General features: G+C 44.8%; 1 protein-coding gene across 1 annotated transcript in view; it reads right to left on the reverse strand.

Annotated features, from left to right (window-relative positions):
- PIK3R4 (phosphoinositide-3-kinase regulatory subunit 4) overlaps positions 1-17,340 on the reverse strand; it is an 82,834-nt gene extending 65,494 nt beyond the window's left edge. Inside the window, exons 1-5 of the mRNA XM_069730067.1 lie at positions 17,248-17,340; positions 14,291-15,063; positions 11,543-11,676; positions 5,135-5,720; positions 775-909 (exon numbers count right to left, since the gene is read on the reverse strand). Coding sequence (XP_069586168.1) covers positions 775-909; positions 5,135-5,720; positions 11,543-11,676; positions 14,291-15,020 — 1,585 coding nt within the window. The 5' untranslated portion in view covers positions 15,021-15,063; positions 17,248-17,340. The remainder of the gene's footprint in view (positions 1-774; positions 910-5,134; positions 5,721-11,542; positions 11,677-14,290; positions 15,064-17,247) is intronic.
- Positions 17,341-17,382: the final 42 nt, after the last annotated feature.

A 17,382-nucleotide genomic window follows, 5' to 3' on the forward strand; every position in this document is an offset into this window, starting at 1 on the left:
GCCTGCTGGAGGTCATTTTGCAGGGCTCTGGCAGTGCTCCTCCTGTCCCTATTTGCACAAAGGCTGAGGTAGCGGTCCTGCTGCTGGGTTGTTGCCCTGCTGCTGGGTTGTTGCCCTCCTACGGCCCCCTCCACGTCTCCTGGTGTACTGGCTTGTCTCCTGGTAGCACCTCTGGACACTACGCTGACAGACACAGCAAACCTTCTTGCCCCAGCTCGCATTGATGTGCCATCCTGGATGAGCTGCACTACCTGAACTACTTGTATGGGTTGTAGAGTCCGTCTCATGCTACCACCAGTGTAAAAGCACAACCAACTTTCAAAAGTGACCAAATCATCAGCCAGAAAGCATTGGTACTGAGATGTGGTCTGTGGTCCCCACCTGCAGAACCACTCCTTTATTGAGTGTGTCTTGATAATTGCCAATAATTTCCATCTGTTGTCTACTCCATTTGCACAACAGCATGTGAAATTGATTGTCAAACAGTGTTGCTTCCTAAGTGGACAGTCTAATTTCACAGAAGTTTGATTTACTTGGAGTTATATTCTGTTGTTTAAGTGTTCCTTTTTTTTTTTTTGAGCAGTGTATGTAATCATCAGCCATTGACACAAATGGCTGACCATTCAATGGCTGTATCCAATGCTCAAAAGCAGAAGATACTATAATGACTGTGCAACCAACTAATAAGGAGGAGTAGGGAGCTTTCCTATATACCATGCATACAATATGTCCTCATGAAGAGATTATACAAGAGTAGTTATAAGTGAGACATACCTGTGTCATAGTTTTCACTGGGATGCGAGACCTCATCTAGCTCTTCACTGCCTGGATCATTCTCCATGCTCAGGTTTTTCAGTTGCACCAGCTCTAGAAACCTCAATGCTGTCTCAGCCAACATTGCGATGTTCTCTATTAACAGAAAATTAAAAAGGGAAAGAATTGGTTAAATGAAGGGTCACAAGTGCTTGACCGTGCGCAGAGTTTGACGTTGCCCTGCTCTTTATAGAGGCTGAATTTGTGGTAAACTGGTATAACTGGTATATTTATTCTTGAAATCCATCCACTGACAACTCAAGTAGAGCAGATCATACCCAAAAGGATCACAGCGCTCAGTGGAATGTTTCTGTACCCTCGCTTCCATGCTTGGTAGGGGTCCAAGGCACCAAGACATATCATTACCAAACAACAAATGATTTTTTGGACTGATGATTACACTTTAAAAGGGAACTTGTCACCAGGAATAGCGCTGTTAACCTGTTATGATGCTGCTTTATTATGCTGTCTAGTGATTGCATGCAGCAAGGAGAACACAATCTTTATTCTCCCCGCCAGCATTCGGTATTCAGTCATTGGTGCAGGGGCGGCGCTGGTCCGGTCACAGCTATGAACCAGCAATGTTGGGCCAGTGTCAATCAGTGCCAGGGGCACGGTTTCAGCCGCCGCTCTGTAAAATCAGACTGTGACTGAACCAGAGCCGCCCCTATGACTGAATATTGAATGCTGAGAAAAAAGATCATTTGTCGGGTGCGTGAAGGCACCGGGCAGCATAATAACACTGTTAACCTTCAGATTAACCCCATATCTACAGGTTAACAGCATTATTCCTGGTGTCAGGTTCCCTTTAAACCCTTCTTAGTCCATGACATCATAGCAAGTTATAAGATGGGTGCAGGTCTATGGAGCGTGTTTAATACAGGGCTGTAATACATCTAGTAATGATGCTGACCATAACTTGTAAAATAGATTATTTTTTTTTTTTTAATCTTCATGATAAAAAGTTACATCAAATAGCAGTGTGAATAGTGATGCATTTAGATCAGTTGCTGCATTTGTTTATATCACGTTACAAATTGGATAGGCAACTGGTCAAATCGCGTCAGTCACACTGATCATTTCTGATGGAATTTTTTCCTGAAGATTAAATAAAATAGTTCATATATTAAGAATAAGCTACGATCATTATCTTTACTATGGATATACTCGTGTGAGCTAAAGAGTTCATTTGGCTTCAAAAAGACAAGTAGTGCAATAACGGTGGTGTATATTGGACCAGGTGAGCTCACACCTTTGCGAACGGTTTGCTGTAATAATAATCTTTATTTTTATATAGCGCTAACATATTCCGCAGAGCTTTCCAGTTTGCACACATTATCATCACTGTCCCCGATGGGGCTCACAATCTAAATTCCCTATCAGTATATCTTTGGAATGTGGGAGGAAACTGGAGAACCCGGAGGAAACCCACGCAAACAGAAAGAACATACAAACTCTTTGCAGATGTTGTCCAAGGTGGGATTAGAATCCAGGACTCCAGCGCTGCAGGGCTGCAGTGCTAACCACTGAGCGACCATGCTGCCTTACCCCACTTCTGCCACAGCCTTTGCACTGCGATGCCAGCACAGACCTCCTGACTATCTACTGTGTTTCATTGTGTTAGACTATCAGAATGAGCTTCCCTCACAATGCTGTAATACATTCCCGCAACATGCCAGTAACAGCAGCGATCAGACATCGCGACAATCGGAGCAGTAAAAGGCTATGTGCACACGTTGCGTTTTCGCTTTTTTTCATTTTTTTCTAAGTGAAAACACTTACAAAAACGCTATCTAAACGCATCCCATTATTTTTAATGGAATTCCACATTGTTGTGCCCATGCTGTGTTTTTTTCCGCAAAAAAAACGCAGCATGTTCATTAATTTTGCAGCTATATAATTGTATTGGACGCTGCGGAAGAAAAAACGAGAGCGGATTTCCTGCGAAAGGAGTCCAGTTTTGATCAGGAAAATTCTGCAAACCTTCTGCAATGTGGGCACGTAGCCTGTCACCACAATCTGTTATAACAGCCAATCCCTACCTCCAGGTGAAGGGTCATGTAGCGCCTTGAAAGTCGCCGCTCTATACATTTATTTATAGAATCCACCTCTGCCACGTTCTAAGGTAACATTTCCCTGTTTTATGACAAGAGCAAGTGTTTCTGCAGCGTCTCCAGCCCTCTGTCCTCATCATAAATCATGTCAGTGACATAACTGCTCCAGAGGCTGCTGAGTAAATTTCATTTATAATGAGCTTACAAATATTTAGATAAAAAAAATAGAAAAAACGCAATAGCACTCACCAATGAGTGGCAATTCAAATGTCCTTTATTAGAACATGCAGCAAATCATCTTCACGGTTCAAGGGAGGGAGTGAAAGTAGGAGTGCGACAGGCAAGACGACGACGATCGTTTCGCGCTAATGCCAAGCGCTTCCACGTTTGAATTGCCACTCATTGGTGAGCGCTATTGCGTTTTTTCTATTTTCTTATTTACATGGACACTTTGTTTCACGCAAGCACCGCCTTTCACCTGATCGGACTACCTTTTGTTGGGAAACTCTCCACATTGAGTTTATAATCTCTGCAAAGTCGAGCTGTGCCGCTCACTTTTTTTCTTTTTCTGGTTTACAAATATTTAGGGTGTATACATATGTTAAATTGTTTAAGGTCTCATGAGTGGTGACAAACTATATAAAATGAAAAAAAAGTTATGTGTTAAACTAATAATTAAAAAAAAAAATTTAACTCCTTTAAGACCGGAGCTTTTTCGGTTTTGCGTTTTCATTTTTCGCTCCCTTCCTTCCCAGAGCCATAACTTTTTTATTTTTCCGTCAATATGGCCATGTGAGGGCTTGCTTTTTGCGGGACGAGTCGTAATTTTGAACGACACCATTGGTTTTACCATGTCGTGTACTAGAAAACGGGGGGAAAAAATTCCAAGTGCGGTGAAATTGCAAAAAAAGTGCAATCCCACACTTGTTTTTTGTAAGGCTTTTTTGCTAGGTTCACTAAATGCTAAAACTGGCCTGCCACATTATGATTCTCCAGGTTATTACGAGTTCATAGACATCAAACATGTCTAGGTTATTTTTTTTTATCTAAGTGGTGAAAAAAAAATCCAAACTTTGCTAAAAAAAATAAACAAAAACAATAAACCTGCACCAATTTCCTATACCTGTAGCGTCTCCATTTTTCGTGATCTCGGTTTGGGTGAGGGCTTATTTTTTGTGTGCCGAGCTAACGTTTCTAATGATACCATTTTGGTGCAGATACATTCCTTTGATCACCAGTTATTGCATTTTAATGCAATATCGTGGCGATGGGGAAAAAAAAAAAGTAGTAATTCTGACTATCGCTACGCCATTTAGCGATCAGGTTAATTTTTTTAATATTGATCGATCAGGCGATTCTGAAAGTGGCGATCCCAAATATATCAAATATGTGTAGGTTTAATTTTTTATTGTTTTATTTTTAATTGGGCAAAAGGGGGGGGGTGATTTTTCTTTTTACTTTTGCCATGCTTCAATAGGTGACTAGAAGCTGCCATAGCCCGATCGGCTTAGCTACATAGAGGCAATGTTCAGATCGCCTCTATGTAGCTGAATTGCTGAGGTGCTTTGAGCGCCGACCATTGGGTGGTGCTCATAGCAATCTGCCACTGAGAACCATAGAGGTCTCCAGGAGACCTCTGGTTGTCATGCTGATGCACTCCGATGGGCGCATTTCTGGCCCGATGGCCAGAAGCGCAATTTAAAAGCTGCTGTCAGAGTTTGACAGTGGCATTTAACTAGTTAACAGCCACAGGTGGATCGCAATTCTACCCGCGGCTACATGTCAGCTGTTCAAAACAGCCGACATGTCCTGGAAAGATGTGGGCTCACTGCCGGAGCCCACATCAAAGCGGGAGATACTGACATCGGCATACCAATACATCCGATGCCAGTAAGGGGTTAACGTAAGGCACCATTAATCGTACTGACCTGGAGAATTAAGTTGTCATGTCACTCATACCACACAAGGTACGCAGTAAAATAAAAGAAAAATCCAGCAAAATACAATGCCGGCACACTTCCCCAAATGTGGATCTTTGTCCCCTAGTTTCTATTACACAATATGATTAAAGAGAATGGCATCATTCAAAGCTACAAATCATTTTGCAAACAAGCCATAATACAGCGATGTCGATCAAAAGAAAAAAAATGGATGCTGTCATTGATTGGTTGCTGTTTATAATCAGAATTACTTTAAGACCCATAAGCAATAAAGCCATCTTTTTTGGATGCGGGGCACCTCTGTACAGCTCTTAAACCATAGCTCACCTGCATACGCTAGTCTAACAATGGTTGCCTCATCCTGAGCCAGGTGCGCTATGCCAGGCAAGATGTATTCTGGATAAATGTTAACGTCATTCCTAGGGACCTCCTTGACCAAGGCTAGCACCTTAGTTAGCGTCCTCACTGCTTCTGCCTTCACTCTGGGCACAGAGTCATTACTAAGGTGCAGTAAATACGGTGTGATGCGGTCGAGTAAAATCTCCACACTTAAGCGTGGAGCAAGATGGAGGATCAGCTCCAGGGCTGCCAGCTTCGAATCACAATATTTCAATGTCTGCAAGCAGGAAGTGATCACAGAGACTAAGATGAGTAAGCCGTTCTCCTTGGTCTCCCCCCCTTCTGCCTTCTCACTCTCATCATCTCCGCATAGATTTTTGATGATGTTTTCTAAATCCTTACGGATGACCAGGATGCGTTCATCTGCAGAATTGAAGGTCTCTTTAGCAAACTGGGCCATGTACGGCTGCAAAAAGGTGTAAAATATTTCAGGGAAAGCATTGCCCCTCTGATGCTTTAAGTATTCTTCCGCTGCCAGTCGCTTCTCAGGCTCACGGCGAATCATCTGCGTCACCTTTGAAAGAAAGAAAACAAAAATTGTGTTGGTACCATACATGCTACAGCGAGTTCAGAACTACAAAGCCACCAATGGACACAGTATCGGGCTCAGTTACATGGTTTCAGGCAAATTCTGCCTTTACGCCAGTCACTGTAGAAAAGATCATTAGGAATAATTCCTGGTCTTGTGATTGCCAGACGTGTCAGTGCTCAGGGGATGCAAACTTCAGAGCTGCTTGGGCTCAGATCTATACTGTACATGTGAAGCAATTCACAGAATCTATGCTGTGCCAGAGGCAGACTAAACAAGGAGCCTATAAAATCACAAGTGACTGGACAAGGAGCTGAGGGCATTCAACTGAAAAGGACTTTAAAGGGCAGCACTGAGCCTGGTCTGTCTGCTACTCAATCATAACTGCCAAGAAACCGGTCTGGTTCGCTGATTAGGGTATTTCTGCCAAATTTTCTCTTTTAAACAGGGTTGTCCAGCTTTGGGTTAAGGTCTGCAATTTGCCTGCTTCCGACCACATTCCAACTAAACTTGTCAGGCCGCGCTCTATTCACTTGCATTGAGCAAGGCCACAGATATCTAGTTGTCACATGACCGCACTTACAGAAATCGCATACATGCGGTCAGACACCCGCCTGCTCCTAAGATCTGGGAACCGTGAAAGCAGGTACAGTGCACACGGCAGGATTCACAAGTCTGCAGTCACTCTGACACAATACACAACTGATAGCACAGGATCCACCTTTAACCCCTTTACCCCTAAGGGTGGTTTGCACGTTAATGACCGGGCCAATTTTTACAATTCTGACCACTGTCCCTTTATGACGTTATAACTCTGGAACGCTTCAACGGATCCCAGTGATTCTGACATTGTTTTCTTGTGACATTGTACTCCATGATAGTGGTAAAATTTCTTTGATAATACCTGCGTTTGTGAAAAAAATGGAAATTTGGCGAAAATTTTGAATATTTTGCAATTTTCCATCTTTTAATTTTTATGTAATTAAATCACAGAGATATGTCACACAAAATACTTAAGTAACATTTCCCACATGTCTACTTTACATCAGCACAATTTTGGAACCAAATTTTTTTTTTGCTAGGGAGTTATAAGGGTTAAAAGTTGACCAGCAATTTCTCATTTTTACAAGACCATTTTTTTTTTCTATGGACCACATCTCATTTGAAGTCATTTTGAGGGGTCTATATGATAGAATGGTGTCACACTTGGGTATTTTCTAAAAACTGCACCCCTCAAGGTGCTCAAAACCACATTCAAGAAGTTTATTAACCCTTCAGGTGTGTCACAGGAAGTTTTGGAATGTTTAAATAAAAATGAACATTAACTTTTTTTCACAAAAATTATTTTTTAGCCCCCAGTTTTGTATTTTCCCGAGGGTAACAGGAGAAATTGGACCCCAAAAGGTGTTGTACAACTTGTCCTGAGTACGCTGATACCCCATATGTGGGGGGAACCACCGTTTGGGCGCATGGGAGGGCTCGGAAGGGAAGGAGCGCCGTTTCTAATGCAGAATTACCGGAGATGGAATGGTCTGCAGGCATCACATTGCGTTTGCAGAGCCCCTAATGTACCTAAACAGTAGAAACCCCCCACAAGTGACCTCATATTGGAAACTAGACCCCTCAAGGAACTTATCTAGATGTGTTGAGAGCTTTGAACCCCCAAGTGTTTCAGTACAGTTTATAACGCAGAGCCGTGAAAATAAAAAAATCTTTTTTTTTCCCACAAAAAATTTTTTTTAGCCCCTAGTTTTGTATTTTCCCAAGGGTAACAGGAGAAATTGGACCCCAAAATTTGTTGTCCAATTTGTCCGGAGTACGCTGATACCCCATATGTTGGGGTAAACCCCTGTTTGGGCACACGGGAGAGCTCGGAAGGGAAGGAGCACTGTTTTACTTTTTCAACACAGAATTGGCTGGAATTGAGATCGGACGCCATGTCGTGTTTGGAGAGCCCCTGATGTGCCTAAACATGGGAAACCCCCCCAATTATAACTGAAACCCTAATGCAAACACACCCCTAACCCTAATCCCAACGGTAACCCTAACCACACCTCTAACCCAGACACACCCCTAACCCTAATCCCAACCCTATTCCCAACCGTAAATGTAATTCAAACTCTAACCCTAACTTTAGCCCCAACCCTAACTGTAGCCTTAACCCTAACCCCAACCCTAGCCCTAGCCCTAACCCTAACGGGAAAATGGAAATAAATACATTTTTTAAATTTTTCCCTAACTAAGGGGGGTTTGATTTACTTTTATAGCGGTTTTTTAGCGGATTTTAATGATTGGCAGCCATCACACACTGAAAGACGCTTTTTATTGCAAAAAATATTTTTTGCGTTACCACATTTTGAGAGCTATAATTTTTCCATATTTGAGTCCACAGAGTCATGTGAGGTCTTGTTTTTTGCGGGACGAGTTGAAGTTTTTATCGGTAACATTTTCGGGCACGTGACATTTTTTGATCGCTTTTTATTCCGATTTTTGTGAGGCAGAATGACCAAAAACCAGCTATTCATGAATTTCTTTTGGGGGAGGCGTTTATACCGTTCTGCGTTTGGTAAAATTGATAAAGCAGTTTTATTCTTCGGGTCAGTACGATTACAGCGATACCTCATTTATATTATTTTTTTATGTTTTGGCGCTTTTATACGATAAAAACTATTTTATAGAAAAAATAATTATTTTTGCATCGCTTTATTCTGAGGACTATAACTATCTCATTTTTTCGCTGATGATGCTGTATGGCGGCTTGTTTTTTGCAGGACAAGATGACGTTTTCAGCAGTACCATGGTTATTTATATCTGTCTTTTTGATCGCGTGTTATTCCACTTTTTGTTCGGCGGTATGATAATAAAGCGTTGTTTTTTGCCTCTTTTCTTACGGTGTTTACTGAAGGGGTTAACTAGTGGGACAGTTTTATAGGTCGAGTCGTTAAGGACACGGCGATACTAAATATGCGTACTTATGTTTTTTTTTTTATTTAGATAAAGAAATGTATTTATGGGAATAATATATTTTTTTTCTTCATTATTTAGGAATATTTATTTATTTATTTATTTTTATTTTTTTACACATTTGGAAATTATTTTTTTTAACTTTTTTACTTTGTCCCGGAGGGGGGGGGGGGGGGGGGGGGGACATCACAGATCACTGATCTGACAGTTTGCACAGCACTCTGTCAGATCAGTGATCTGACTTAGAGCACTGCAGGCTTCACAGTGCCTGCTCTAAGCAGGCTCTGAAGCCACCTCCCTCCCTGCAGGACCCGGATGCCGCGGCCATCTTGGATCCGGGCCTGGAGCAGGGAGAGAGGTAAGGAGACCCTCGCAGCAACACGATCACATCGCGTTGCTGCGGGGGTCTCAGGGAAGCCCGCACGGAGCCCCCTCCCTGCGCGATGCTTCCCTGTACCGCCGGCACACCGCGATCATGTTTGATCGCGGTGTGCCGGGGGTTAATGTGCCGGGGGCGGTCCGTGACCGATCCTGGTACATTGTGCCGGATGTCAGCTACGATAGGCAGCTGACGCCCGGCCGCGCTCCCCCCGTGAGCGCGGCCGATCGCTATGACGTACTATCCCGTCGAGGGTCAGATAGGCCCAGGGCACCTCGACGGGATAGTACGTCTAAGGTCAGAGAGGGGCTAAGAGAAAGCCATCATGATCCCCTAATCCCGTGTATGTTGCACAAAATTACTTTTTATATACACAATATTAGCAATCTTGCAATTTTCACACTGGCCAGTAGGGCTGCTTAAGGGTACCGTCACACAGTGCAATTTTGATCGCTACGACGGCACGATTTGTGACGTTCGAACGATATAGTTACGATATCGCAGTGTGACACGCTCCTGCGATCAGGGACCCCGCTGAGAATCGTACGTCGTAGCAGATCGTTTGAAACTTTCTTTCGTCGTCTAGTGTCCCGCTGTGGCGGCATGATCGCATGGTGTAACATATATCGTATACGATGTGCGCATAGTAACCAACGGCTTCTACATCGCACATACGTCATGAAATTATCGCTCCAGCGTCGTAGATTGCAAAGTGTGACAGCAGTCTACGACGCTGGAGCGATATTGTTACGATGCTGGAGCGTCACGGATCGTACCGTCGTAGCGATGAAAATTGCACTGTGTGACGGTACCCTAAGACTTGTACTTCCTGAGCTTTAGGAATGCTTTTTCAACAAGACTCCTTATCAGTATTACAATGTCAGGTAACACCTCAATACACAACTGATAGCACAGGATCCACCAAACAATAGGTGTCAGATAGGCCTACTGGCCACTGATATTTGCACACTCATTGGAAACCAACACAAAAGATGGGGTCAGAGTCTGTTGACTGTGGCTATGTACATGCCTTTCCTGAGACATTAGGGACAGGAAAGCAGCCTCTGGTCCCAGGACACCTGAGTCATGACATTTCAAAGCCGGTGGGAGCATTAGTCAACCCAAATGGCATCACAGGGGTCTTAAGGTACCTTCACACTGAATGATATCGCTAGCGATCCGTGACATTGCAGCGTCCTGGCTAGCGATATCGTTGAGTTTGACAGGCAGCAGCAATCAGGATCCTGCTGTGCCATCGTTAGTCGGCGCAGAAAGTCCAGAACTTTATTTTGTCGCTGGACTCCCGCAGACATCGCTAAATCGGCGTGTGACGCCGATTCAGCGATGTCTTCACTGGTAACCAGGGTAAACATCGGGTTACTAAGCGCAGGGCCGTGCTTAGTAACCCAATGTTTACCCTGGTTACCAGCGTAAACGTAAAAAAAAAAAAAAAACACTACATACTTACATTCCGGTGTCTGTCCCCCGGCGCTGTGCTTCTCTGCACTGTGTAAGCGCCGGCCGGAAAGCAGAGCACAGCGGTGACGTCACCGCTGTGCTTTCCGGCTGGCGCTCACAGTCAGTGCAGAGAAGCACAGCGCCGGGGGACAGACACCGGAATGTAAGTATGTAGTGTTTGTTTTTCTTACGTTTACGCTGGTAACCAGGGTAAACATCGGGTTACTAAGCGCAGCCCTGCGCTTAGTAACCCGATGTTTACCCTTGTTACCAAGGGACTTCGCATAGTTGGTCGCTGGAGAATCACATACAAAACCTAGCAACAGTCCCAGATAAATCCACCAAACACCTTCTCCAATAATAACCAACAGCAACCTCCAGCCATGCAGTATAAGCCAAGGAGTGCTAGCCAGGGCCCAGATTATATAGGAGATGGAGTGGCTAACAGCACACAGCTGAGATCCTTAACTTTCCAGGAGCTCTTCAAAGTAACCCCTGAACTGCCAAAACAAATTTACACCATTTAATAAGGTGAATTGCTTCTAATCAGCGCATGAGTAGGAGAAATCAGATGCTGTGACACCTTCTGTCACCTCTCTGTTGCGGCAAACCCGTGACAGTCTACCTACTACAGATGCATCCCACTAGCTATGGTATAATATATATATATATATTCCTGAAGTAAAGTTTCTTGCCAACTTCCAGCTTTTATACAACGGCATGTCAGGAACAAGATTTAGTTTCAATAGAGAAAAGTCAGCAAGTAGCCATACTGTCTGTTGATCATAGGTAATTTGGATAGGATGTCGTGTGCCTCTGTCACTACGCGATCTCAAAGTACAGAGGTTTCAAGTCACAGTGCTTCTTCATGCACCAAAATATTCTCAGAGTAAAAAGGGGTAATTTGATCCATCAGAAACTGCATTGGAAAAATATAAAATTTAAGCAGGTATGTACTAGAAGACAATCCCTCCAGAATGAGTGAGGCCATATTGTTAGTACTTACAAGCAGTCTGATAGAGCTGTCTTCAATTTTGCTGAGTACTTGATCTGGGGAGAACTGTCCTTTTTTATAAGCTAGAAGCTGGGAGAGGTCAAATAATGGCACCCCTTCAGTGAATAGCTCTGCTATAACGCAACCTGCCGGGACAAAGAGATTAAACAAAAACAGTCTATGACAGAGTATTAGAGGACCGGTCATCAGGTCAGTGTTCAGGTTTTGCTCTTATTTTCTCCCCACTGTCTTGAGTGATTTTTTTTTTTTTCTTCCATTTTCACCCATGAGCCAGCCCAATTTTTTTTATCCTGTGCTTTTCGTTCTTTTTTTTGTCCCCAGATCCTGAGCCTAGCAATTACTGAAACAAAGGGGCAGAAGCACTCGGCTGGGTGCAGGGCTCCTATGCCTCTACACATGGAGGTAGGATTAGAGGTATGAGGACAAAGACTTTCTCCAAGCCAATACACAGCTAATCTGCCCTCTGGGAGGATAGCCTTGCACTCCCATGTGACACTTAATTAGAACTGCTCCAAAATGAGTGTAAAGGTACCTTCACACAACGATATTGTTAACGATATCGTTGCTTTTTGTGACGTAGCAACGATATCGTTAATAAAATCGTTATGTGTGACAGCGACCAACGATCAGGCCCCTGCTGGGAGATCGTTGGTCGCTGAAGAAAGTCCAGAACTTTATTTCGTCGCTGGATCTCCCGTGGACATCGCTGGATCGGCGTGTGTGACACCGATCCAGCGATGTCTTCACTGGTAACCAGGGTAAACATCGGGTAACTAAGCGCAGGGCCTCGCTTAGTAACCCGATGTTTACCCTGGTTACCATCCTAAAAGTAAAAAAAACAAACACTACATACTTACCTACCGCTGTCTGTCCTCCAGCGCTGTGCTCTGCACTCCTCCTGTACTGGCTGTGAGCGCCGGGCAGCCGGAAAGCAGAGCTTAGTTACCGGCATCGTTGGTCGCTGGAGAGCGGTCTGTGTGACAGCTCTCCAGCGACCAAACAGCGACGCTGCAGCGATCCGGATCGTTGTCGGTATCGCTGTAGCGTCGCTTAATGTGAAGGGGCCTTAAGGGTATGTGCACACGTCGGGATTTTCTAGCAGAAATTTCCTGACAAACTGGACATTTCTGCCAGAAATCCGCATGCGTTTTCACGTTTTTGTGCGTTCTTTCCCCAAATGCATAGAATAGCTGGAAAAACGCAGAAAATCTGCAAAATTAATGAACATGCTGCTTTTTTACTGCAATGCGTTTTTTTGCGGAAAAAAACGCATCATGTGCACAAAAATTGCAGAATGCATTCTAAATGATAGGATGCATGTCTGCAGTTTGTAGTGCAATTTTATCGCGACAAAAACGCGAAAAAACCTGAACGTGTGCACATACCCTGTGTGCACATACCCTAAAGGACTAGTGTATGGACACATCTACATCAAATGAAGAGGCACAGTGAGTCATTAGCCTCTTAAAGGGAATCAGTCAGCAGGTCTTTGCTACCATATCGGAGAGCAACCTGATGAAATGGCAGAGCCCCGACTCCAGTGTTGTGTCACTTACTGGGCAGCCAGTTCTCTGAATGCTGATCTGTATAACCCTGCAGACACCACTGCTTTTCAGTTTTTGCTTATCTATATACATAATTGTCTAAGGGTCACTTCCGTCTGTCTGTCCTTCTGTCACGGTTATTCGTTCGCTGATTGGTCTCGGCAGCTGCCTGTCATGGCTGCCGCGACCAATCAGCGACGGCCACAGTCTGATTAGTCCCTCCCTTACTGCCCTGCACTCACTGCCTGGCGCCCACTCCGTAATCCCCTCCACTCACCGCTTACACAGGGTTAATGGCAGCGGTAATGGCCCGCGGTGTAAGGCACTCCGTTACCGCTGCTATTAACCCTGTGTGTCCCCAACTATTTACTATTGATGCTGCCTATGCAGCATCAATAGTAAAAGATAGGTCATGTTAAAAATAATAATAATAAAAAAAAAAAAAAAACCTGCTATACACAACCTCCGCCGCCTTTCTCGCTCCTCGCCACGCTCCCAGGACCACTCCATTGCAAGCGGCAGCTTCTGCTTCAGTCCCAGGGCTGGTGTGCGACAAGGACCTGCCGTGACGTAACGGTCATGTGACCGCGACGTCATCATAGGTCCTGCTCACACCAGCCCTGGGAGCGCAAGCTGCCGCTTGCAATGGAGTGAACCCGGGAGCGTGGCGAGGAGCGAGAAAGGCGGCGGATGGTAAGTATAGCAGGACTTCAACGGGCTGTAGGGGAGTATATGTTTTTTTTTTTTTAAGTCTCTATACTACGTGGGCTGGGCAACATACTACGTGGGCTGGGCAACATACTACGTGGGCTGGGCAACATACTACGTGGGCATGCATATTCTAGAATACCCAATGCGTTAGAATCAGGCCACCATCTAGTACTGTATATAGACAGAAAGCTGTCAGTGGGGGCGGGGTTATACAGAGCTCATGGAGGACTAAATGGCAGGAGGTTTACTAGTCCTCTAGTGATAATCTCCTGCTGACAGTGATTAAAAATAAATAAATAAAACTACCACAGCAAGCAGCCCAGTAAATGGCATCGCTGGAATCAGGGTCTCTTTCTCTACTTTATGATTCCCTCAAGTTAGGTGGCAAAAAGCTGCTGAAAGATTGCCTTTAAAGCTAGCAATAAGTGGAGCTCTCAGCACCCAACCCTCAGTTGTCAACATGACAAGTAATATGCAGTGTTACCTGCAGAAAAGATATCCATTGCCCGCTTAAGATCCCCTCGTGTCCGTTGATTGTTATTAGTCAGATCCACCAGGGGTGTAGTTGGATCCTTGATAGACTCCAACTCAGTAGAAAATGTGCTACCATCCACAAATCTTTCTGGAGCGATATAACAAGTTCGTCTCCGGGAAGTATCAAAAAAATAGTTGAAATCTGCAGGGTTGTCTTCGGGCAGATAGGTTGGCTTGAAGCTGGCAAAGTCTGTCAGAAGTACCCAGTTCCAACTTGTCACCATAACATTCTCTGTCTTGATATCACCGTGACACACTCCAGACGTGTGGGCCTGATCCACAGCGGTCAAGATCTGAAACGCAATCCACCTCTTCTCAATGTTGTTGAGGAACGGGCGAGTGCTGATCCGATCATACAGGTTGTCCCGGACGTATTGTCTGAAGAGCAGAGCGGCCTTCTCATTCAAAGTAAACTTCTGAAAAGGGAGACAGTTCTGGGAAGAGCAAAGACGGATTTTCAATTCCTCCAGTTCCTGCCTGTAATTGGTTAATGGCAGGGATGGGTCCTGTATTGCAAACACCTTGACCACAACCAAACCTTCTCTATGCTTGGCTCTGGCAACTTTGAAGAACCGTGTACTTCCCAGGCTCTTGTCATACTCAAAATCATGGATATCTGAAAAATAACTGTCCACCGACAGGATCTGAGATGGAGCTATGCCAGCTAGCTGGTTCCCCATGATCCAATAACCTGGTTTTCATCCAAACCCAATGGCTCGTTATCTAGTAGACAAAAAAAAGTGAGGTTATACACACAGCATTTATTGTAGACTGGTTTCTTTACTGGAAATGTATCAGTGAGACCTGGGTTGTACATAAAAAAAGTCCCAATTATTATTATTTATATAGCACCATTAATTTCATGGTGCTGTACATGAGAAAGGGGTTACATACAGGGTTGCCACCCCCTCACCCCTTCAACAAAAATAAGAAAATAATTTTCAGCAGAGTAGGCAGGATCACGGCACTTAGCCAATCACAGAAGGGCATATCGCACAACTATTATAGACATGTATTGCAACACTTACATTGCAATTTAGCACCTATTGAAGCCCCTTAGTGTTGTCACCTACGATATCCTGTTCATTATACTTTGTGGTTGATGACAGGAGTATGGCTCACACCATCAGGAATAGAGGTGGCCACACATCTACAGCTCTCCATCTTCACTTCTAGGAAATTTTTGAGAGTAGAGCAAGCACGCTTGGCGTTTTTTTCGAACTCAAAAGTTTATGGAAAGAGCCTTAAATGCGAGACCACCTCTCCATTCTCAACTATACAAAATAGGACTTCGTCGTTTAGATAAACGTTTCAGAGTTGGAGCTCGCAACCTAAAGAAGCCATCCATTTGACTTCCCCTTCTTAATACACCCAGGGAGGTGAAAAATAAAAGATACCGTACCTCCCAAACTATGCCTACTCCACCAAACTCAGTGTTGTGCTCCCTGCCGTTCTTATGGTAAAAACACTTTCTTCTGTCTCGAACAATAAGCGAACGCTGCAGCTTATTAGTGAAGAAACAATCCGGCATTCAGAGTTGCAGAAAAATAAAATCATTTATCAGCGAAGCAATCCAAAACTAGTGACGTTTCAGTCGAAAGGACCTTCTTCAGGACAATTGCATATGGCTGATCAGCAGCCGGCGACTGGCTACAGCGCTCGTGTGACACCCTGACAGATGTTTACCCTAGAATGAGGTCTAATTGCTTAGGACAGTGAAGTGCCGTATACAGGGAGCTTGGGTTTTTAATTTGTCTTTCAACCCTGACGCCCGTTAATAAAAGGTTGTTCCAGTAGTGAACACTGGTGAAGGGCAATTTGCGACAGATCAGGAACAAAGCGCGGGCTCTCCAGTGAATGATTGGCGCTAATACACCAGTGAGCCGCATGCACTCTCTCACAGGGGGTTAAAATAACTGGATGCTGAGGAAACTGAAGACCCGCCCTAACAAAGTACTGTCAGCGGCCGAGGTTTCGACACAATTGGACCACAGTGATTTTTCCATAAATGTGTGTTCACCTGTCAACAAATATTGCATAGGGAAGCAAAAGTCACGGCTCTTTAGTGACTAAAGCCAAGTGATCCAGAGCAGGAAAAGGACCTGGAGCGCCTGTCACTAGTGGACAACCCCTTTACGGCACATCTTTAAAGGAATTGTCCACTATTTGAGCAATCTGTCTTGGCTTTGATAAAATAAAACCTACACTCACGTCCCGTGCTGGCGCCGTTCCCATGGTGTTGGCGTGGAGAGGAAGTCTGGGATCAGCTGCAGCCCAGACTTCTGCTACAAGATCCATTGGTCTGAAGGCGGAGGTGTAATGCGCCACAGCACCGTGCAAAAGCCCCGGGGAGAGCTGGCGCCCTCTATGGGAGGAGTTTGGCATTTCCTGAACCCGTTTTGGAGAGTTTTTCTCCTGCAGCGGTTGTTTTTGCCGCCTGTGATTGGACGGCGCTTAGTTTGGAGCTTTTTCCCACCAGGAGCCACTTCTCTGTGCCCAGAGTTATTTTTACCCAGTTTTTTTTTTTTTATTTTAAACCTGAAGTGGATGAAAAACGCCAAAAAAACACTGAGCACGCGACCCGCAAGGAGCTTTACCACAGACGTGAATAGGAAGTGGCTGAAACATTTCGGGGAGGTTTTTCAGGCGGTTTTCTTAGCGGACTCATGTGTGTGCACAGTCCTCAGTGACCAGCGGCAGCCTTGTGATGGCCGCACACATAGTGCTCACTGTGCACTGCCAGCAGACGGCCTGTTACTCAAGGCCGGGGAGCAGGAACATTAGCGGACCCCAGCACTGCATGCTGCAACTTATAGTCCCCCGCCGCTGTGTGTAACAGGAGCCGCCGCAGGGCTGCAGACCGGACCACTAGAAGCACCGTCAGCCGTGGACCACAAACCGTCCTACCTTATACTCGGCCGCACACTGGGGGCACAAACAGCCCAATCTTCACAACATTCCCATTTGAGCGGATGCTAGCGCCCACTTCCTGACTCTCGGCCAATCAGCGTGGGTTTCAGAATGCACCAATCACAGAGAGAG

The sequence above is a fragment of the Ranitomeya imitator genome, chromosome 6, assembly GCF_032444005.1.
Source record: "Ranitomeya imitator isolate aRanImi1 chromosome 6, aRanImi1.pri, whole genome shotgun sequence".
In the NCBI taxonomy this organism is placed as follows: Eukaryota; Metazoa; Chordata; class Amphibia; order Anura; family Dendrobatidae; genus Ranitomeya; species Ranitomeya imitator.